The 18,832-nt window shown below is 40.0% G+C and overlaps 2 protein-coding genes across 2 annotated transcripts in view; one reads left to right on the forward strand and one right to left on the reverse strand.

Moving 5' to 3' along the window:
* The window catches only part of CSMD2 (CUB and Sushi multiple domains 2), a 1,686,610-nt gene that overhangs the window by 1,163,537 nt on the left and 504,241 nt on the right, over positions 1-18,832 (forward strand). Inside the window, exons 7-9 of the mRNA XM_069756979.1 lie at positions 8,007-8,084; positions 15,141-15,228; positions 17,799-17,923. Coding sequence (XP_069613080.1) covers positions 8,007-8,084; positions 15,141-15,228; positions 17,799-17,923 — 291 coding nt within the window. The remainder of the gene's footprint in view (positions 1-8,006; positions 8,085-15,140; positions 15,229-17,798; positions 17,924-18,832) is intronic.
* On the reverse strand, positions 3,721-5,240 carry LOC138670019 (uncharacterized). Its single transcript, XM_069756977.1, has 2 exons — positions 4,794-5,240; positions 3,721-4,354 (listed from the first exon to the last, which is right to left on the reverse strand). The coding sequence occupies exons 1-2, from the start codon at positions 5,202-5,204 to the stop codon at positions 3,824-3,826; spliced, it is 942 nt and encodes a 313-aa protein (XP_069613078.1). The 5' UTR covers positions 5,205-5,240; the 3' UTR covers positions 3,721-3,823.

Below are 18,832 nucleotides of genomic sequence, written 5' to 3' on the forward strand. Positions count from 1 at the left end.
ACACAAAAATATAAAAAAAAGAAATCGCCATGTTTAGACAACAAAAGTACAGAGCTGTAGACATCACAATAAAACTAGACAACATTGACAGCAAAAGTTAGGAGCCTATCGAAATTCGGCAGCATCTGTAATGTATTCTATATTTCTGCTCCCCTGTAAAGTCCCATATGCAGTTATAAAATTGAAATGAATGATGGATAACTTACGTGACGGTCCAGGCTGTGGCCTGCTGCTGGCCGCTGTGGTGGAGGCCAGTGCCCTCTGGTGCCGGCGGCGTCTCTCTACACAAAAAAATTAAAAAAAAGAAATCGCCATGTTTAGACAACAAAAGTACAGAGCTGTAGAAAAAAAAAAAAAAAAAGAGGCCATTTGCGGGAAGGAGTAAAAATCAATTTTGACAAGCTAAATGTAATTACATATATAGAACATAGGAAGCACCTCACGGCAGTGCACGTCTCCTGTTTCCCCCTACTGGCAGTGCGAGCAGGGTTGCCAACCTCCACGTAATGATTTCAGGCCAATCGGGATTACAATTGCGGACATCCGTATAAATTAAATATGGGGGGTGGAGTCCCGGACAAGTTGGCAACCACGGGCACGAGTCTCCCATTTCCCCCCGCTCGGTACCGTGCGTCTTCCAATTCCACCATTCTGATACTTGCCTTGCTTTGCCTCCGCTCGCAAGTGTGCCAGATGGAGTGGCTGCTTATAGCGCAGGTCGGCCCACTTCTTGCGCAGTTGCAGCGCACTGCGCCGGATGCTAAACCTCCTCTCCATCATTTCTGCAATGCGGCCCAGCACTGCATTCTTGTGCAAATTTGGGTGGGCAGGCCGGCTCCTCCGTCCCTCATAGTCGAGGGCATCCATTCTGTCCACAAAAAAACGCACCTCGGCCTGCCCCAGAGGAGCACAGCGCTGTCTCGCCGCCATTTTCTAAAGATAGACGCTGTACGGCACCGCCTAACCACGCCCAGAGGAGGTCCTAGCTGCGGCGCGATCGGCATCGCTATAGCGTCTCTGATTATGCACAGCGTCGCGTTTGTGACGCCGGCTCCAGACATCCTTTTTTTTTTTTTTGGCGTTCCCGTTACCAAGTCACAGCGTTTATTGTCTTGCTTTCAGTTTTGTAGTAGCTTGTATCGTAATTTTGGGATGTTAATGAGGTGCAGCTGTAGTGTTAAACGCTGCTTATTACACATGTAAATATAAATTTCCATTAAATCCTATGTTCACATTTCTGTAGAACAGGGCAGCGTCTGAGATGCAACGCTGAACAGATATGTGAGCACATGCCCAACGCCGCTTTTTGTGACCCATGCATTAACTTTTCCATGGTTTTAGGGTCAGAAAAAAAACATCATGCATCGTCCTCTGTGTCCTGACGCATGATTCACAAAACGATAGGGCAACACATGTTATTTCAGGCCCCTAGGTAAAATATAGTGGCACATGCATTGCCGTGGCTGCACCGAACAAAACGCTAATGTGAACTTTGCCTTATAACAAAAAAAAAAAAAAAGATGTGTGAACACTATTTAACAGTATTGGTTGTCTTGTGTCACTTTAGCAAATCATATGTAATAATTATTTTTTATTGTGCTTTTTCAGGTTGCCATGTCTCTTTCGGATGTACCTGCGATTGTAGCGGCTGCATTGCTGTTAGAAGCTCAGAACCAGCTGGAGGCTGAAGCGCGAAACAATCGTGCAAAGCGACAGCGCCGCATGTGGACCAGACAGTGGCTGCAGAAGAGGAATCAATTGTCCCACATGGGCCTAATCAGGGAACTGAAGGAGAACAACCCGCATGATTTCAAGAACTACCTGAGAATGTCCGAGGATTCATTTAATTTCCTACTTGAAGCTGTGGAACCTTATATTAGGCGGCAAAATACAAGGATGCGAGCTGCTGTCCCTGTGGATGAGAGACTGGCTGTTACGCTCCGGTTCCTGGCGACTGGAAGGTCTATGCAAGACTTGCATTACTGCGCTGCGATTTCCCGAACCCTACTCAGCGTCATAATTCCGGAGACATGTAAAGCAATTATCTCTGCTTTACACCAAAATTACATGCCTTTCCCGGAGACCCCGGATGATTGGAAAGAGATTTCAAGGGGATTTCATGAGCAATGGCAGTTCCCTAATTGCGGGGGTGCCTTGGATGGGAAACATGTCCGCATCACCCAACCACCACACTCCGGCTCCTTTTATTATAACTATAAGGGTTATTTCAGCGTAATTCTGATGGCCCTCGTTAATGCGAACTACGAATTTGTAAGTGTGTCTGTAGGGATTAACGGGAGATTATCTGATGGCGGAGTTTTGGAGCTAACCGATTTTGGGGACCGCTTGAAAGAAAACAAACTGGCCTTGCCTCCCAACAGTGACACTACTGAAAACATGAACTTTGTGTTTGTCGGAGATGAGGCGTTCCCACTGCATCCCAACCTTCTGAAGCCCTTCTCCCAGAAAACTCTGACACCTGAGCGGCGCATATTTAATTATCGGCTTTCGAGAGCTAGACGCGTTGTGGAGAATGCGTTTGGAATCATGGCAAACCGATTTCGTGTTTTCCACACTGCAATGAACATGAAACTATCGTCTATAGACTCTGTGGTTCTTGCTTGTTGCGTCCTCCACAACTTTTTGCGCCGCCGTGATGCCACTGCATACAGCCCTCCACAGTATGTAGACTCTGTTGACCCTGCAAACGGGGATATAACCCAGGGAGAATGGCGTCTAGATGAGCACAGGGTTTCTGGCCTGGAAAGTCTGGGATCCGGAAGGAACAATGATGACGCGACAAATTGCAGGGAAAAATACTGTGACTTTTTCAATGGTCCAGGGGCTGTCTCATGGCAGCACCAACAATTGTAGCGCAACTGTCGGCATATCTTTTACCATTTATTATGGATTACATTTGTTTTTGTTCATCCGCTCTCGTGTACCATTCTTTTTAGAACCCAACCAATTTCTTTGTCAAGTAACAATGTCAACATAACGATATATTGATTTATGTACATTGTCTTGTTCTTTTTATTCCATTCCAATTAAAATATTGAACTATGAAAATACTCTACTTCTGTATCAAACATATGAACCATGGGAATCAACAACCTCTTCTGCCCTAGCGCTTTCATGATGTGTGTGTGTGTGTGTATGTATATATATATATATATATATATATATATATATATATATATATATATACAAAATAGGAAAAAGAAGGCAGCACTCCCAAAGTTTCATGTGAAAAAAAAAATGGAGATTTAATCGACCCACATCACTGCGCGACGTTTCAGCTCACTGAACCTTTTTCAAGGCTCGAAAAAGGCTCAGGGAGCCGAAACGTCGAGCAGTGATGTGGGTCGATGAAATCTCCATATTTTTTTCACATGAAACTTTGGGAGTGCTGCCTTCTTTTTCCTATTTTGTATATATGTTGGATAAATGCTTGGACCATTCTATCCAGGGGGCTAGGCACCCGCTATTGGTGAGCATTGTGCTGTTCTATATATATATATATATATATATATATATATATATATATATATATATATATCCCGATTATAATGCATTTGGTATTGTACAGTATGCATGTCCACTTTGCATATTGCCCACCCACATAGTATTTTGCCCATCCAGAGAGCCACGTAGTATGGAGACAAATTTGAAAAATATATATATTTTATTTGTTTTCACATGACATTTTCATGTGGCACAAGGATTAATTACCGGGCGTCAGGCCAATGACTGCAGGGCAGTAGGCAGAGTGGATTATGGACGTTATAAAACTGAAGTCTATAGTGTTTTCAAGACAAGATCCCTACAAATTTTGATAGTAGGTGCCCATCTCGCTGTACCGGTCCGTGGACGTAGGAGGTCCTTGTGAAAAGTCTGCAAAAGAAGGAGGTGCAGGTGGTGTCCAGAACTGAGAATGATGTGGGCCTGGTCTGCGGACAGGAGTGCTGTGCATGGGCTCCTGTGGTGGTCCCAAATAAAACTGGCTACTGGGCTGACGCTCAGTGATGTTCAACATAGATGTGTCGCTCAGTTTTCCAGCGGCTGCCGCGTTCAGAACGTCAAACATCAATCGCTCCGCGTGAGATCGTTGGGTAACGTCCAATTTTTTTAACCGTTCCTCAACCAAGGTTGGGAATGCGGAGAGCTGGGTTGCCGCATGCTTGGACAAGATGTTGTTAGCCATTGCCAGGAGATCCACAGGTGTCCCCGCTGTCGACTTTCTTTTGCGAGATGGCCGCTGTCGACGTCTCTGATCCTCGAGACACGGGCTTCTGGAGGACTGATGGGACTGGACATCGTTCCCTTCTGGTCTTTCCCGCTGTTGAAGAGGCACCTGCGATTCAAGCAAAAAGAAAAAAAAATTAAAAGTCAATAACATACAAACAACTCAGCCTAGAGCCCCACCTCTCCAACACCTCTATTCCTGTTCATGGGAAGCTATGAGGAACTAGGTAGCAAACCACAGGGGTTACAGAGCTTTCAGAGCTGGGCTGAACTACATTGGGCAGCAATACTGTATGTACAAATGTGCGGAAGACACAATATGTTAATGTATTTATCTTTATGTTATAGACTTTTGAAATTATTAAAAATGCATTTAAAGGAGGGGGGAGTACTGTTTGGACATACTTCTCAGAACAGGAAGTGACAACTGTTATTAACAGGGGGATTAAACATGAAAAATGTGAATCATTATTATTGGAAACCATGCAGTCTCATAAACCTACAAGACACACGGCATGCTACTAGAAGGGAAGCTAGGGGGTACTTACATGCTCGTCCGGAGACTCGGGCAGGTTCTCTTCAGGCGATGGTGCACATATGCTTGTGACAGTCTGGCACGGACGAGGAATTTCCTGGTCCCGAGTGAACGCCAGCAGGTCATAGTACCACAACTTGGGCACATAGACGTCGTCAGTTCCGGCCCCAGACTTCAGCGACTTTTCCACCTTGTTCAACTCTTTTTTGTAGACTGTGCGGAGAGCCTGGATTTTTTTACGCACAATGTGTTCATCCACCGTCTCAGTGGGATGATGCTCCTTGTAGATGGCCACCAGCTTCTCATACGCATCTTTCTTTTTGTAGCGGTTGCTGTAATCCGCCGACTTTATCTTCCACAAGCAGGGCAGGGAGCGGTACATCTCTATGAGTGCCCGAACACAGTCTTGTTCATTGGCAGACATCTAAAAAAAGAATAAAAACATGAAGCAACATCAAGCAAGAAAGTTGTGGCCCCTGTGCCTTTCCTAATGTGAGCAGCCTTCTCTTGTATGGGATGGGCCGTGCGCTCTTTCCTTTTGGTAGCCACCATTTTAGTGATGGAATGGTTCGTATGCTTTTTTTATATTATTAATACCAATTTTGGGGCTTGAAAATGGCAGATTAAAAAAAAAAAAAATTACCATGAAAGATTTAATAAGAACGCTGATGAGTTCAAAATCTCCAACCAGGTCGCTCACAAGAAGCTAGAGAACGATGTAAAGGTCTCGATTTACAACCACGACGCTCACGAGATGTTAAATCAATACGGATCAGAATTCCAGATTTCAAAACAAGACGCTCACGAGAGGTTATAAAACAAAGACGCTGCAAAGATCTTGATTTCCAACCAGAACGCTTACGAGATGGAGAATGAACACGATGCAGAGTTGTGGATTTCCAACCTATTGCAAGATGCTCGTAGTTGAAGTACGCACAAGTGATTGAACAGTTGACTCAAGCTTTTTATATCGGAACCTTGCTATAGAACCTACCTATAGATGATCCCGCTGTGGCCTATCACAGTTCACAGGGAGACATCACACCCACTCCATTGTATAACGTTATGGCGTCACCATTTTTTTATTAAATAAAGTAAAAGCCTTTTTTTGTAATGGCTGTTGTAATCCCCATGTAGGCTGTTGCGACAGATGGCATCTCCTTTTGTAAAGTCATGTTATGGCGTCACCTTTTTTAATGTCATTATGTCCTCCCCTTTGTCATTGTAATGTATTATAAAGACCCCCTTTATTTATAATGTAGACACCACATCACAGACTATTGCGACACATGGCATCTCCTTTGTAAAGTCATGTCCTGAGGTCACTTTTTTAATGTTATAATGTAATGTAAAGGCGTCTCCTTTTGTAATTGTTATGTATTGTAAAGACCTCTTTTATGGAATGTACACATCACCTCCCAGGCTTTATCAGGACAGAGGGAGTCACCTTTTGTAATAGCGTATCCTTTTTTTTATTTTAGGTAATACTTTATCACTTGGCGGTCCCCTATCCTTTGTAATTGCATATTTTAATATTAATATATTAATATATATTAATATATTGTATTAATCAGGCGATATGTATTGGACCTAGGCTATCATAGTATGGGAAGTTTATGTGATCGTGGTAAATTGATATTTTCCAAGAAAACGTTTAAAATTTAAATCTATTACGGGCGTCACTGCAATGTATTGTAAAGGCGTCTCCTTTTTAATGTACAACGCCTACCTGGCTAGAGCAAGACGCTGCGACGGCCCCTATGATCGTTGCTGGCGTCGTTGCTTTTGGTGTCAAACACAACGATACACGCCAATCGAACGACAAAATAAAGTTCTGAACTTTCAGCGCCGACTAGCGACATCACAGCGGGATCCAGATCGCTGCTGCGTGTCAAACACAACGATATCGCTAACGAGGACGCTGTTACGTCACAGATCGTTGTCGTTCTCGTTGTAAAATCGTCTAGTGTGACGGTACCTTAAGCTCTTATGGTCAGCAGGGATCTCTATCTCTCTCTTATCGAGTCTAAGCTCTTATGATCTATAGAGCACTGTCTCTCCTGTAGAGTATAAGCTTTTATGTTCGGCAAGGTCCTCTCTCTCCTATAAAGTGTAAGCTCTCTTGGTCATCAGAGTTGTCTCTCACCCCCATCCCCCCGTCCTACCTCTTACATGTATTTTCCTAGCAATTACAAACTTTCGAGTATTGCGATTTGCAAGAATAACATTTTGTGGGAAAATTTGCAGAAAATTCTGTGAAGCCAACAATTTTAAAATATCAGTTCCTCTCTAGTTATGCTGCCATAATTTTGACATGCATAAAGATTCACAATTTGCGAAAAATTCTACCTTTGTGTCTTGTTCTTTTCTACTAATGAGACATGTTCCAATTCACATGCATAAAAAGTTAAAATTTATGCTAAAGTAACTTGTATTGACTTGAAAGATTTGACATATGCAGCTGTCATCTGGCACACACTGGCCATACCTCTATGCCATACAAATATAGTGGACACACACCAGACTGGACTGATGCAGCATGTCATTAGCTTCCGTAACCGCAACCACTCAGTGGATCAATAATTAGATGACATATAAAGATGGTATGTAAAGCAATCTAATGGTCCTGCTTGTTGGGTCAAAACTAGCGCCGTCATCAGGATCATATTAACAAAAATATTTTATGGTGCACCGTCCCCTCCTTTCTGCATATCCTCATGCCTTATGGAAAATATGGGCTCTTTGTCTAATTTTTAATTGTCAGACTCATTAGGAACAATTTCATATGAATACAGTTATCCTATTATATATTTTTTTATAGTGTGGGAGAAGCTAAAGCACCTAGAGGAAGTCAACATAAACACAAGAAAAATGTCCAAAAGCCAGGGGCAGATTTGTCCTTTATACACCTTTCTTCTTAGCTTGACATCAGTTTCAATTGAGAAAAGCAGTTGTAAGCAAATATATTACGCACGGTTAGCATTTCACATGTTAGAGTCTTTGTCAAATTCTGCAAACATCTCGGACAACCCCTACCTTCAATAGGGGCACAAGAGACTTTGTTTTCTTCTTCTTTGAAGAGGCAATTTTGCATCATTTATTGAAGAAATGGAAATACTTTGAATTACAATGATGTTAATGTGGCAAATATTTACAGTATTGATTTACTTTGACCCGTACATTGTTTTGTATTGGCTGACTGGTTATTTTGCTAAAATCCTTCTAGTGAAAAAACAAATGGAGATGAAATCCAGAGGTGTCAAACTACTTCCCAATAAGGACAGCAACCAGAAGACATCAGTGTGTAAGTGTTTAATGGCATTTCCTACACCTTCATGCATTGCCATTATCAGACCATACCTCCTGCATATTCCAAAGTGGATTGATGGCTCTCCTTTCACCGCACATGGACCCATTACGGTGGGTGGGGGGGATGCTTTAACATTGCCTTGTTTTCCCTTATATCAAGAAAACAGCAAATATCATTGCATATTCTAAATCACTAGTTATCAGTAAGTGTTAAGAGCCCCCCATAATACAGCATAAAACATAGATGTTAAACTCATAAGACTAAAGTTGAAAGATTGACAAGAAACAGTAAAAGTCCGAGAGTTTGTATTTTATTTGTGCAAATTTTGTCATCTGACCATAGCCTAATATGAGAGGTCCTAAGAAAGTAAACATTTCTGACAGATGCCACCAGTGATAGCAAAACTTGCGTTTTGGACTTGTTCTTCTAGTAATAATGGAAGTTTGCATTACATTTTCAGGTTTTCAGCTTTGTTCGCATATTCCTACCCTCGCATGCATCTCATATGAATTCATTTTAGTGATACTTATAAGGACAAATATTGTTTCTAGCATCCACATTTAGGCTTTGCACCCTAAGGACAGCATGTGACTTAGTGCCTTGAGGGTGCATTAGTAGTGCACCTACAGATGCATGTCCTCTCCCTTAGTTTCATGTTTACATAGGCTTTTCACTCATACCCCTGCACCTGCTCTTCTCGAGCTTCTAATTCTCTGACCTGTGCAGCTCACCGAATATTGTTGGGTTGAGTAAAACCAGAAATATCCTTGTGTAAAGGACACTGTGCTTTGTTCGTATGTCTTATCTAGAAAAGGTCAGATACAAATCCCCTAGCTTTTCCATTTGCTCCAGCACAAGGTGAAGGCACATTAGAAGTTTCCAGCTTTTGAATAATGTTAGGTCTTTCTTTTGCCGTTAGACCTCCAACGTGGTGCTAGTAGCATGCGATGCATACTGCACAAAAGCTATGCTTTGTTGCCAAATATAATTTCACAGAATATTCCAAACCTCATTGTTCGCCTTCATAAGTGTGTGTAGAAAATGCATATTTTCCAGGATCAAATCTGCCATGAGTGTCATATTTACAGAACTATATAGGCATCTTATCCGTATGGGCAATCTATGAAAGCCACAGGTTTCACAATGCTTGCTCTATAAGGAAAGATTTAAGGCTTCTAAGAGCGGTCACATCTGTTGTGTGAATTCTTCTGCTAGAAACAAATAATTGTCCAGCGCATTTCTATCCTCACAGGCTGCACTTGTTCCTAATGAATGGTCTGGGAGTCGGCTAGTTAAGGGTTAACCCTTTGAGTGATGGATGGGAGAGAGGTGCCAAAGAGACTCACCCCCGGTGAATATGCACCACTGTATCCTGCACTGGTTGCCGTGGCAACACGGTAGCACCTGACGGATGTTTCCAGCTACTCTTTTCCCTCTCCCTCTAGTTTTTCGGAGACTAAAGACTCCGCAGCTTTAGGAAGTTAGACCATAGCAATACATTGATTAATTGGTGCTATGTATTCTCTGCTTGGTGGCCCTGTGTCACAAGCCAAGGCTCAGATCTGTTTGGTCTCCAATGTTATATTGCTTTTCCAACCTAATTTGAAAAGCATACGGTATTGAAGAGCTCATTTATTGCCAAGCTCCCTTTATTAGGGTGTACATTATTGTGACTTTTCACTATCGATGGTATAAAACTAAAATTTCCAATAAAGTAGTTCTGTAGGCTTCTTTTAAATAGAGTAAAACGCTGATTAGATGTAACATGAGTCCTGATTGGAAACATTTTTCTAGCAAATATATAAAGTAACACAGTATTCCTCCTCTTTTGTACACTTCCTAAACTAAAGGCTAAAGAAGGAATAAAAAAAAATGTGAAAAGAACTAAAAAATACTTTAAAAATAATGCAATAATAATTCTATTAACAATTATTTTAATTAGTATAACTGATTTACGTAGCAGATATCACATACCGCTTCCTCCTGATGTCAGTTTTGTTTTTTGGCAAAATACGTTGACATGTGTCATGTCATTTCTCTATTCCATTCCATCAAATGATTTGTTGATGACAAAGTACAGTTATATACATTATTTTTGTATATACATTTATATATACCACCAACGCATTAGGCTTCCAATGGCCAATTAACACTTACATTTGATGTAAGGGAAGAGTGAAAAGAGTTGTCCAGGATGTAAGGGACGAGTGAAAGGAGTTGTCCAGGATGCAAAAAAGGACAGGGAAGTAGATAAAGTAACAATCAATACTTAAGTTGTTGAGTTTAGATTTTCTCTAATTTACCTCCCTGCACTTAGCCATTTTTTATATCCCGGTCAAACACCTGCTCATGGTTTGTGGACTGACGTACACTTTGTCAACATGATAGGTCAAATTTTACTACATTATGGGAAGGAAAAACCATTCTACCTGCTACTAGAGCCAATATATGTTGGTGAGTCTTTCCAGTTCCATGGAAGTTATTGAGATATAGTGTCCCTAGGTGGTTTTCTGCCTTGAATATACCGCACATAATTCTTATTAAGGTGAATCTGTCACCAATTGTTTGCTACTCCATCTGTGAGCAGCATAATGTAAGGGCAAAGACCGTGATGTATCACTTACTGCGCTACTTGCTGTTTTTTTTTATAACAAACACTGTTTTATGTGCTGCAAATCTAGTAGTTCATTGAATGCAAAAAGCTCTTTATAACCCTTCCCACATGACTTATTGGCAGTTTTCTGCCCATGTACAGTGTACCCAGAAATCTGCCAATCAGTGGAGGGAATGGGGTAATACAAAGCTCATGAATATGTATAGGTTTAGTAGTCCTCTAGTGATAATCTTCTCCTGATAACACAGTGATATTATCAAAACTACAGCAAGCAGCTCAGAAAGTGACATATCACTCTCAGATTAGATGATACAAACCTGGTGACAGATTCCCTTTAACAAACATTAACATAGACAGAGTAGTATATGAACACATACATATGTTCATGATTGTATTGGATTCTGTCAGAGGTTCCAGTACTTTAAAGCCAGAACCAAGATAGAAGCTTAATGGACACCATTATCGGTCCATTATCAGTCAATTAGGTGTGTTAGAATTGAGTGGGATCAGCTTGATATGGAACTGTTAGAACTGTCATGATTAAGGATGAATGGATCCTTGGAAGTTCGGGTTCTGGTACCCATCCCAAACTTTATTCCAAAATTCGGTTTGGGTACCAGGACTGTAGCCGAACTTGAACCAGAACCCAAAGCCCATTGAAAACAACGGAGACCCAGACTTTTGAGCTTGAAAATTTCTCACTCTCTCTGCACTAACTGTCTGGTACGAACCCTGAACTTACGTTTGGGTTCGCTCATCTGTAGTCATGTTTCAATTACTGGAAGCCATGATGATGGTAGTATACAATACCATAGAAGAGAAAAATACATTTAAAGAGGGCCTATCCCTAATCTGGGGCTGCCCCCTTTCTTTAGCAAAAGAGTGGGCAGTCTCAGATTGGTAATTTTTCTATAAATAATTTATTAATTTATATATCACTCATAAGTAACCCTTAATGTCATCCCCAAGGGGCCCAACTTTCTAGCCAAAGTGAAGCCTGAACATTGAGATTGTTGGGTTACCATTTAATAACAGCATGTAGAGTGCACGACAACACTTGGTTAGTGGAACCAGAGAAAACATGCGAGATCCTTACTGTTACACAGTGAGAGTGACCAGGGAGTGTTGAAGAACACCACTCTGCATTCCAGGATCCCACCACTGGGAACGTGGACCCAAATTTTGGGTGACAATAGGATTACTAATGAGAATAACTTAGAATTAGAAAAATCAGTCGGGGGCTGCCCAAACTTTTATTAAATGAAAATGGCTGCCCCAGACTCTTGATTGATACTATTTAGGTATGTAGGACATATAGTTATATACCATATAGTTATATACTACATGCTTCTTTATTTTTTATCAAGAGAAAAATATTTTAATAGTTGTTATATGATTCCATTCTCCAGATATTTCCTGGATGGATCCAGGTTTTGACCTGTAGTAGTTTAGTTCTTACATTTGTTCCTGAAATTGTAAAGTAGCCTGGCGGAAGTTCAGAAGGACACTTATTGACTTATATTGCAGTATGAGGGGCCACCGGGGTCAAGGTATAACAATACATTTATTCTGAAGAGCTGTTTGGTCTGTTTCTAGTAATGGACTCAGTTCTCTTGTTAAAGTGAATTATGTCATTCAATTTCTCAATCCACATGGATTTTCCCATAGCTTTGTCGATGAATACAGCACCTACCTGCTGTATTTTTTGAGCAATTTTGTCCTCCTCCTCCCCCCACCTTCTATTCTCTCCAAAAGAGATTTACTGATAATAATCTATTTCCTTTCTAAATGACAGCTGATAATGTCAGGTGAACTGTCCTCTGAAATACATTAACTAGTCATTTCCTTACCTCATCACAAATACAAGAAAGGTTTAAAATACATGGAGGCAGTAACTCACTTTTCATTGTGATTTTCTTTTTCTATGACTTTCCTTCACAGTCCTTCCATCTTCTAACATTTCTCCTTGGGACTAGGTGTTTCCTTAGGATGTCTGAGCATGAATATCTCTACTTCTTCTTCAAACCTTCACTCACAATATTTTATCCTTCATTTCACCATTACGTATTATATCCCTAATGGTTTCCTGCCATGTATCTTTTTTTATTCCCACCTTTTATTTTGGAGCTCCAACAGTCGACCACTGATATGAATCTATTCACTTCTGAACTACTGCCACGTGATGTCCTCGTTCATGCTACAACAAGTTGTCGGTCAGATGTCGCATACCCAGGACATCATGATTTCTAGTGCATTTTAATCCTAAACACTTTTTCTTTTAGGATTAATCTAAAGGGTAGATTGATTCTGAGGTCAATGCAGAATAGACCATTGGCTAGCATACTGTAGGACACCGGGGGAAGGGGGCACAATGTGGAATAACTTAGCTAATCTACATATCTTTACATAACTAGGTAGTCCTGTTCTCACGTCTCATTTTATTTAAGAAGTCGTAATTTTACATTGCTTCCCTTATTCAACTGCATGTAATTGTTGCATTACTGAAACTTTATTTATGACGTCTATTGATTAGGATTTGTAGTGTTCATCTTAAGGTAACGGTCCTTGTCTCCATGGCCTAATTCATATCATTGCCGGCTGGGTATACAGATGTGTCCACCCTTACCTTTCTGGAAATTGAATTAAAAATTTCCTACAATGCAAATTCTGCCTTTTTTATTGTAACATGCTAGCAGAATCCTCGACAGGCTGCAGTTCACATCACAACCACTAGTTGGCAACATACAGATACGTATAATGTAAGCATCTCCGGACAGAGGATTGTAAAATCATGTTTAATTTTTATTTTCAAATATGGTAGTCTTGCATAAAACTTTTCAGGATATGTAAAGAAAGGAAAGGACGGACCCGTCTGTACAAGTCTTGTGTATACTAATCCGTCCCCGTTGCGGACATGCCACATGTAACCATTTTCACTCATCCATTACCCAATGTCGCTCTGCTTTATCACTTTCATTTCTTTAAATCTTCACCTGACATATCGTTCTGTGAGTGTCCTTGCTTCACACACCTACATCAAATCCATTCACAGTGTGAATCATTCTTACTTGTTCTTTCTTTCTAAGTTTTCACTGTTCTTTTACATTCACTTTAACTTTGATAATGTGACATGTAAAAAATAAAATCAAATTCAGGGAACATATTGCAGTCTCTTTAAAAAACATTTTGAAGTGTGCACTTTTCTTTTAAGCATACAGTAAACCCATCTTTATGTGTATTTGTTCATTAACATTCACGAGGGGGCAAAAATTGGGACGAGACTTTATTTCTTGATTTTTTTTTCATATTTTTTGGATGCCGCCATTAAATAAAGGATGTCTAAATTTGTTACCGACATGACCTATTGAAGAGATTTGGGCACGCAATGGTAGTAAAGTAAGCTGGTGCACGGCATCTGTGGTGTATTATGCATGAAATAACATTCAAGCCAATGTTCTTACAGCTTTGAGGACGCTTGGATAGTTCCTTTGGGTTTTCCAGGCAATACTCCGTAACCAAATATTGGCTGGGCTGCAGCATATTTCTTTCAGACCTGGCTTGTGGGACATATAAATGTAGAGATAGACAGTATGGAAGATTGAAGTGTATAGTGAAGACGTTGAGCGTAATAATATACCCTAGTTTGTGTTTCGTTGCTTAGAATTCATTTCCAATTTGGATCATACCACTTATCCATGCGGCTGTTAGGAAATATTCCAGGTAATGTTTCCCAATAACGGAAACATACAGAATACATATCCACATGCTCTATCCTTCCACTGCGCTGGTGATATTAGTGTCTGTGAGTGTGAGTGTGCCTGAATGTGTGCCACCGTGCCAGGTTTCTTGTTTCTTATACAGGTTGAAATGACTGATCGCTGAAAGTAAAGAGATGTCAAAGGAAAAACATTTTCTTTAAGGAATTACATCACAATCTGTTTTCAAGCCAACGTGTGATTCCTTAAATTAAATATTACTCAAGGGTACTGGACAAAACATCCAGACCGGCTGCAATAAGGTCTAGATGCGCTAAGCCTTTGTAACAAATGTACGCACCCATCCAGATCTGCGGGGGCATGTCTTCTTCTGTTCCAGTTTACTGGTTCCTCCTGAGCTGAATGGGTGATTTTATTTTTAAAATAGATAAAAAGTCATAGTAGTATTAAAGGCGAAGCGATAGTTAGGAAATCTAATATTGCTAAGGGATAAGAATGCATTTTCCAAATTGTAATGTATGCTTGCATCCGGAGGGAAGGTTTTTGGTTTGGAGAGCAAATCATGTTCATTCAATTACCTTATTTGTAAGTGAAATATGTCGGACACTAAATGCCGGTTACTGTATTTATGTGATTATTACATTATCCAAGTGTTGCTGTTACAGTCAGCCGTGTGTGGAGTGATTCCTCTCTGTGTATGCTCTCTCTTTTACATTTTAGTAACTCAGGTGGGTGTTTACCAAGGACACCACTTGTGTCCCGACCCAGGAACTCCAGAACATGGAAAAAGAATAGGTTCTGATTTCAGGTGAGAGGTCTGTTTTCCTGCTTACTAACTCCTTGTTTCTACTCCTTAGCTCAATAATATTCCATAATATTATTGTGACTACTTAATTTGATAAAGTGTTTTTTTTTTGGTCAGAAATATACTTAAAAGAGGACCTGTCACAAGGTCAAAAGTGGATAACGTTTGATCTTATTTTATTTCCACTGATCCCAAAATAATTTATGTTTTGCTCTTTTGAAATCCCACATATGGTTCTACAGATATGGTCTTTTTATTTAGTGCCACTTTTTATTGTCTTTTTCAAGGAGGCAGAACTCACAGGATTCTCTGGGGAGTGTCTTCAAGCTCATTGGCATTACTAGCCTATGAACAATGTCTCCTTGTTAAAAACCGTAAAAACCACTTTTGAAAAGTAGCTGTCACATCTTGTAACATGTCAGTTCTAATAGACAGTAGGCGTATCTCTACGCAGTCTGACATTGACTGCTTTGATTGGACAGAGGGAGCGTTTATAGGAACACACCCTCAACTCTTCAACTTTTGACACCCTGTTGTCAATTAAGTCCTAATTTTCTTGGAGGGATAACAGAGTTCTGAAACATGCAGAATTATAAGAAATAGTAACCTAGATGTTATTGTATGGGGAATTCACGTCAAGAGAGGTGGTTAGACACTTAGATATTGTATGACTCATACAATATGGTAGGGGGTATATCATACTTATATGGTAGGGGGTTTATGAAGCCACTAACTAACACCAAAATGAAGATGCCCATGACACTCTACAAGTACACGGTGCCTCATTCTGGAAATCTAAGATTATAGACCATCTTGTAGATCGAGCTCTGGTCTTCTCCCGATCTTAGTGTTCCAGTTCAGTAACATTTCTTAAAATGGTTAGAACTGGTGTTCCACATTGCTTCACCATTCTGCTTGCTTGGCTCCGAGACTACTAAACACAAAATCTATGCCTTATGTTATGACTGTTCTTCCGGTGCTTTGTATCTAATGCTAATAATGCTCCAATAATGAAAGGTTCCTAGATGTTAGACCACATTATTTGTTCATCACTAACTGGGTTACAGCACAGGACAATGTTGTTTCTCAAGCTTTTTACTTGCTTACGTTTATGATGTCAGTTATCAAATGTGCAAAGACACATCGGTTATGACAACCTAATGTGTCAACTATAGATATCACACAAGCTGTGAAGCTCCAGAGGATTGCAGCTGAAGATATAGCGAGTGGTGACAAGATCCTTCAAGTCTATGTAGATCATAATATGTGGAAAGAGACAACATAGATATAAAAGCCATAATTCATTCCCATCTCTCCTCCATTTTTATGAACATTAATAAATAAAGAACCGCACGTCTCTATCAATAAAACAATTTGTACCTTTTAGCACTAAATGAAACTACGTGTAACTAAATGTAACACTGTAGGAATGGTGATGCATTGTTCTTTATGCATGTTCTTATTTCCTTTGTTTTTTTAAATAATGATGAATTAGAGACTTTTTTTGCTATCATGCAGTAAAGGTCAAAGAGCAAGTAAAATGTTGTTTCAGGATAATAATTCCAGATAGATGAAAATAAATTGATTTCGGGGATAAATTATGTTTCGTGAACCACGTGATATTCTTATTCTGCAATCTGTTTCCCATATTCCAGTTTCTTCATAAATCATTACATTCTCCTATAATCCTATGCCAATAAAGCAACACAAATGCCGATTTTTTTGTAATCAGTTGGAGCACATTTACTTACTTACTAGATCTTCGCTTTTTAGATGTAAACAGCCCTACATAAATTAAATGGATAAAATTAGGCACCATGTTGCACCCAGTACTATGTATAATAGTGACATGTTACGAGTCCTTCTCTGGCATGCCAAACCGCTAACCTTTCCCCAAAACGTAATGCTCTGATGAAAATGAACATACTCTTCCAACAGATGGGGCTTGCAATACACGGCAATTCTATTCTCAGTTCCCTAGCTACGGAATGATCTAGAAGATTTGTAATGACAGTGATAATGCAATAAATCACGGAGCTGCTGGGAAATACTGGATATCAATATTGTACATTATGCTGGTTTTATAGAAAGAGGGAGAGAAGAGTCGATATTTATCAAACATCTCTTCAGCATAGAAGATTGGGTCCTGAAATCTTATCAGGTGGAGCAGGAAATCAATATCTTACAAATGCAGGGGTTAATTCAACCCAGTCGCAATTGGTGGGAACTAACGTGGTTAGGGAATTAGAAGGGGGGAGAAAATCTTATTGCTGTTTATTGAAGAATGTAAATAAAAATAGTGGAGCAGCATTTTTCTTCAAAAAGTAGCTTGTATCCATTATTGAGTGCGAGCGCTTCCGTTCTTCCTTCTGTTCATCAGCATCATCTTCACATGGAAGATAACTGCTCATGCCTATCATCAAAGACTATAAAAAATGGCAAGTTGCTTGGCATAATATACACTGTGGAATCTTCAATGTTCATATTGCCTGTCCGGGTATATTGTTTGCATCCAATTTGTGGGATTATCTGTTCCTTCCACAATCCTTTTACACATGTGTTATTTCCAATAGGCTTGGCTCCAGTATCCAATTCTTGTGCAACGATGGCTACGATCTGCAAGGTTCCAAAAGCATCACTTGCATGAAAGTGAGCGACATGTTTGCCGCCTGGAGTGATCACCGTCCTATTTGCAGAGGTAACATCAAACCAGCAGCCCTAAAATGTATGTTATTACAGTTGTATATCTACATCTATCTGTTATTGTGACGTTCTTGTTTTTGACAATTACATTTTTCATGAATTTTTGATTAGTGCTCTTACTTAGTTTCCCACTACACTGAAAACTGATTTTGCTTCCATGTCTACTACATATTAGAATTTGTAAACCACAATTGACCATGGTTTGGAATCATATGTTGGTTCTTTGACCATCATCTATATCTCTCTATTCCTTTGTCTTCACTAATAAGCCGTTATCTTTTCCCTTACATGCCCCTGGCCATTGATGGGGTTATTACATGGTATAAATTCATCTGGGATTGCATTGACTGATAACGAGTTGTTAGATTATTTAAGTATTGTGAAAAATGCTTTGCCATTTCATGTGTTGTTGACCTGCAAAAGCTACATCTTCTTTAATGATCTCAAGGAAACGTAACATCCCTATACATAGGGGGGCTGTTAGATTTGTGCAAGTCCCATGAGACTAAGAAGTAGATTTATTCTGGTTTTTTGGGTCACGGAGGTTACTCTAATTGGTTCTTTCTTATGACCAGATCAGCTTCAGCATTTCTTACCCTTATGCTATGCATAAACATTGAAAAATTCCCAGGACTTAAAATGTTAATGCTTGATCAGACACTTACAGCCTTTTAAGATGGTCATCTTTTTTGCTGCTATGTAAGCAAGTAATGTACACTGTATGAAGTTCTTGAATCACCAGCTGTGAGCAATAGAGCATACTGTACATGACAAGATGATTCTGACACCCACCAGTGCTGCAGTGCCATAAAGTAGCTGTTGGTGGTCCCTTGAGCAAGAGTGGACAACAAGCACTCCTCTGAACTACAGGACTTACCCTGACACTTGGCGTGTGATTATATCA

This window comes from Ranitomeya imitator, chromosome 3, assembly GCF_032444005.1.
Source record: "Ranitomeya imitator isolate aRanImi1 chromosome 3, aRanImi1.pri, whole genome shotgun sequence".
Taxonomy (NCBI): Eukaryota; Metazoa; Chordata; class Amphibia; order Anura; family Dendrobatidae; genus Ranitomeya; species Ranitomeya imitator.

Coding starts and splice junctions, on each gene's coding strand:
- LOC138670019 (XM_069756977.1), bottom strand. CDS start 5,204: ATGTCTGCCAATGAACAAGACTGTGTTCGGGCACTCATAGAGATGTAC. Junction 4,355..4,793: donor CCGAGTCTCCGGACGAGCAT/GTAAGTACCCCC, acceptor CTTGAATCGCAG/GTGCCTCTTCAACAGCGGGA.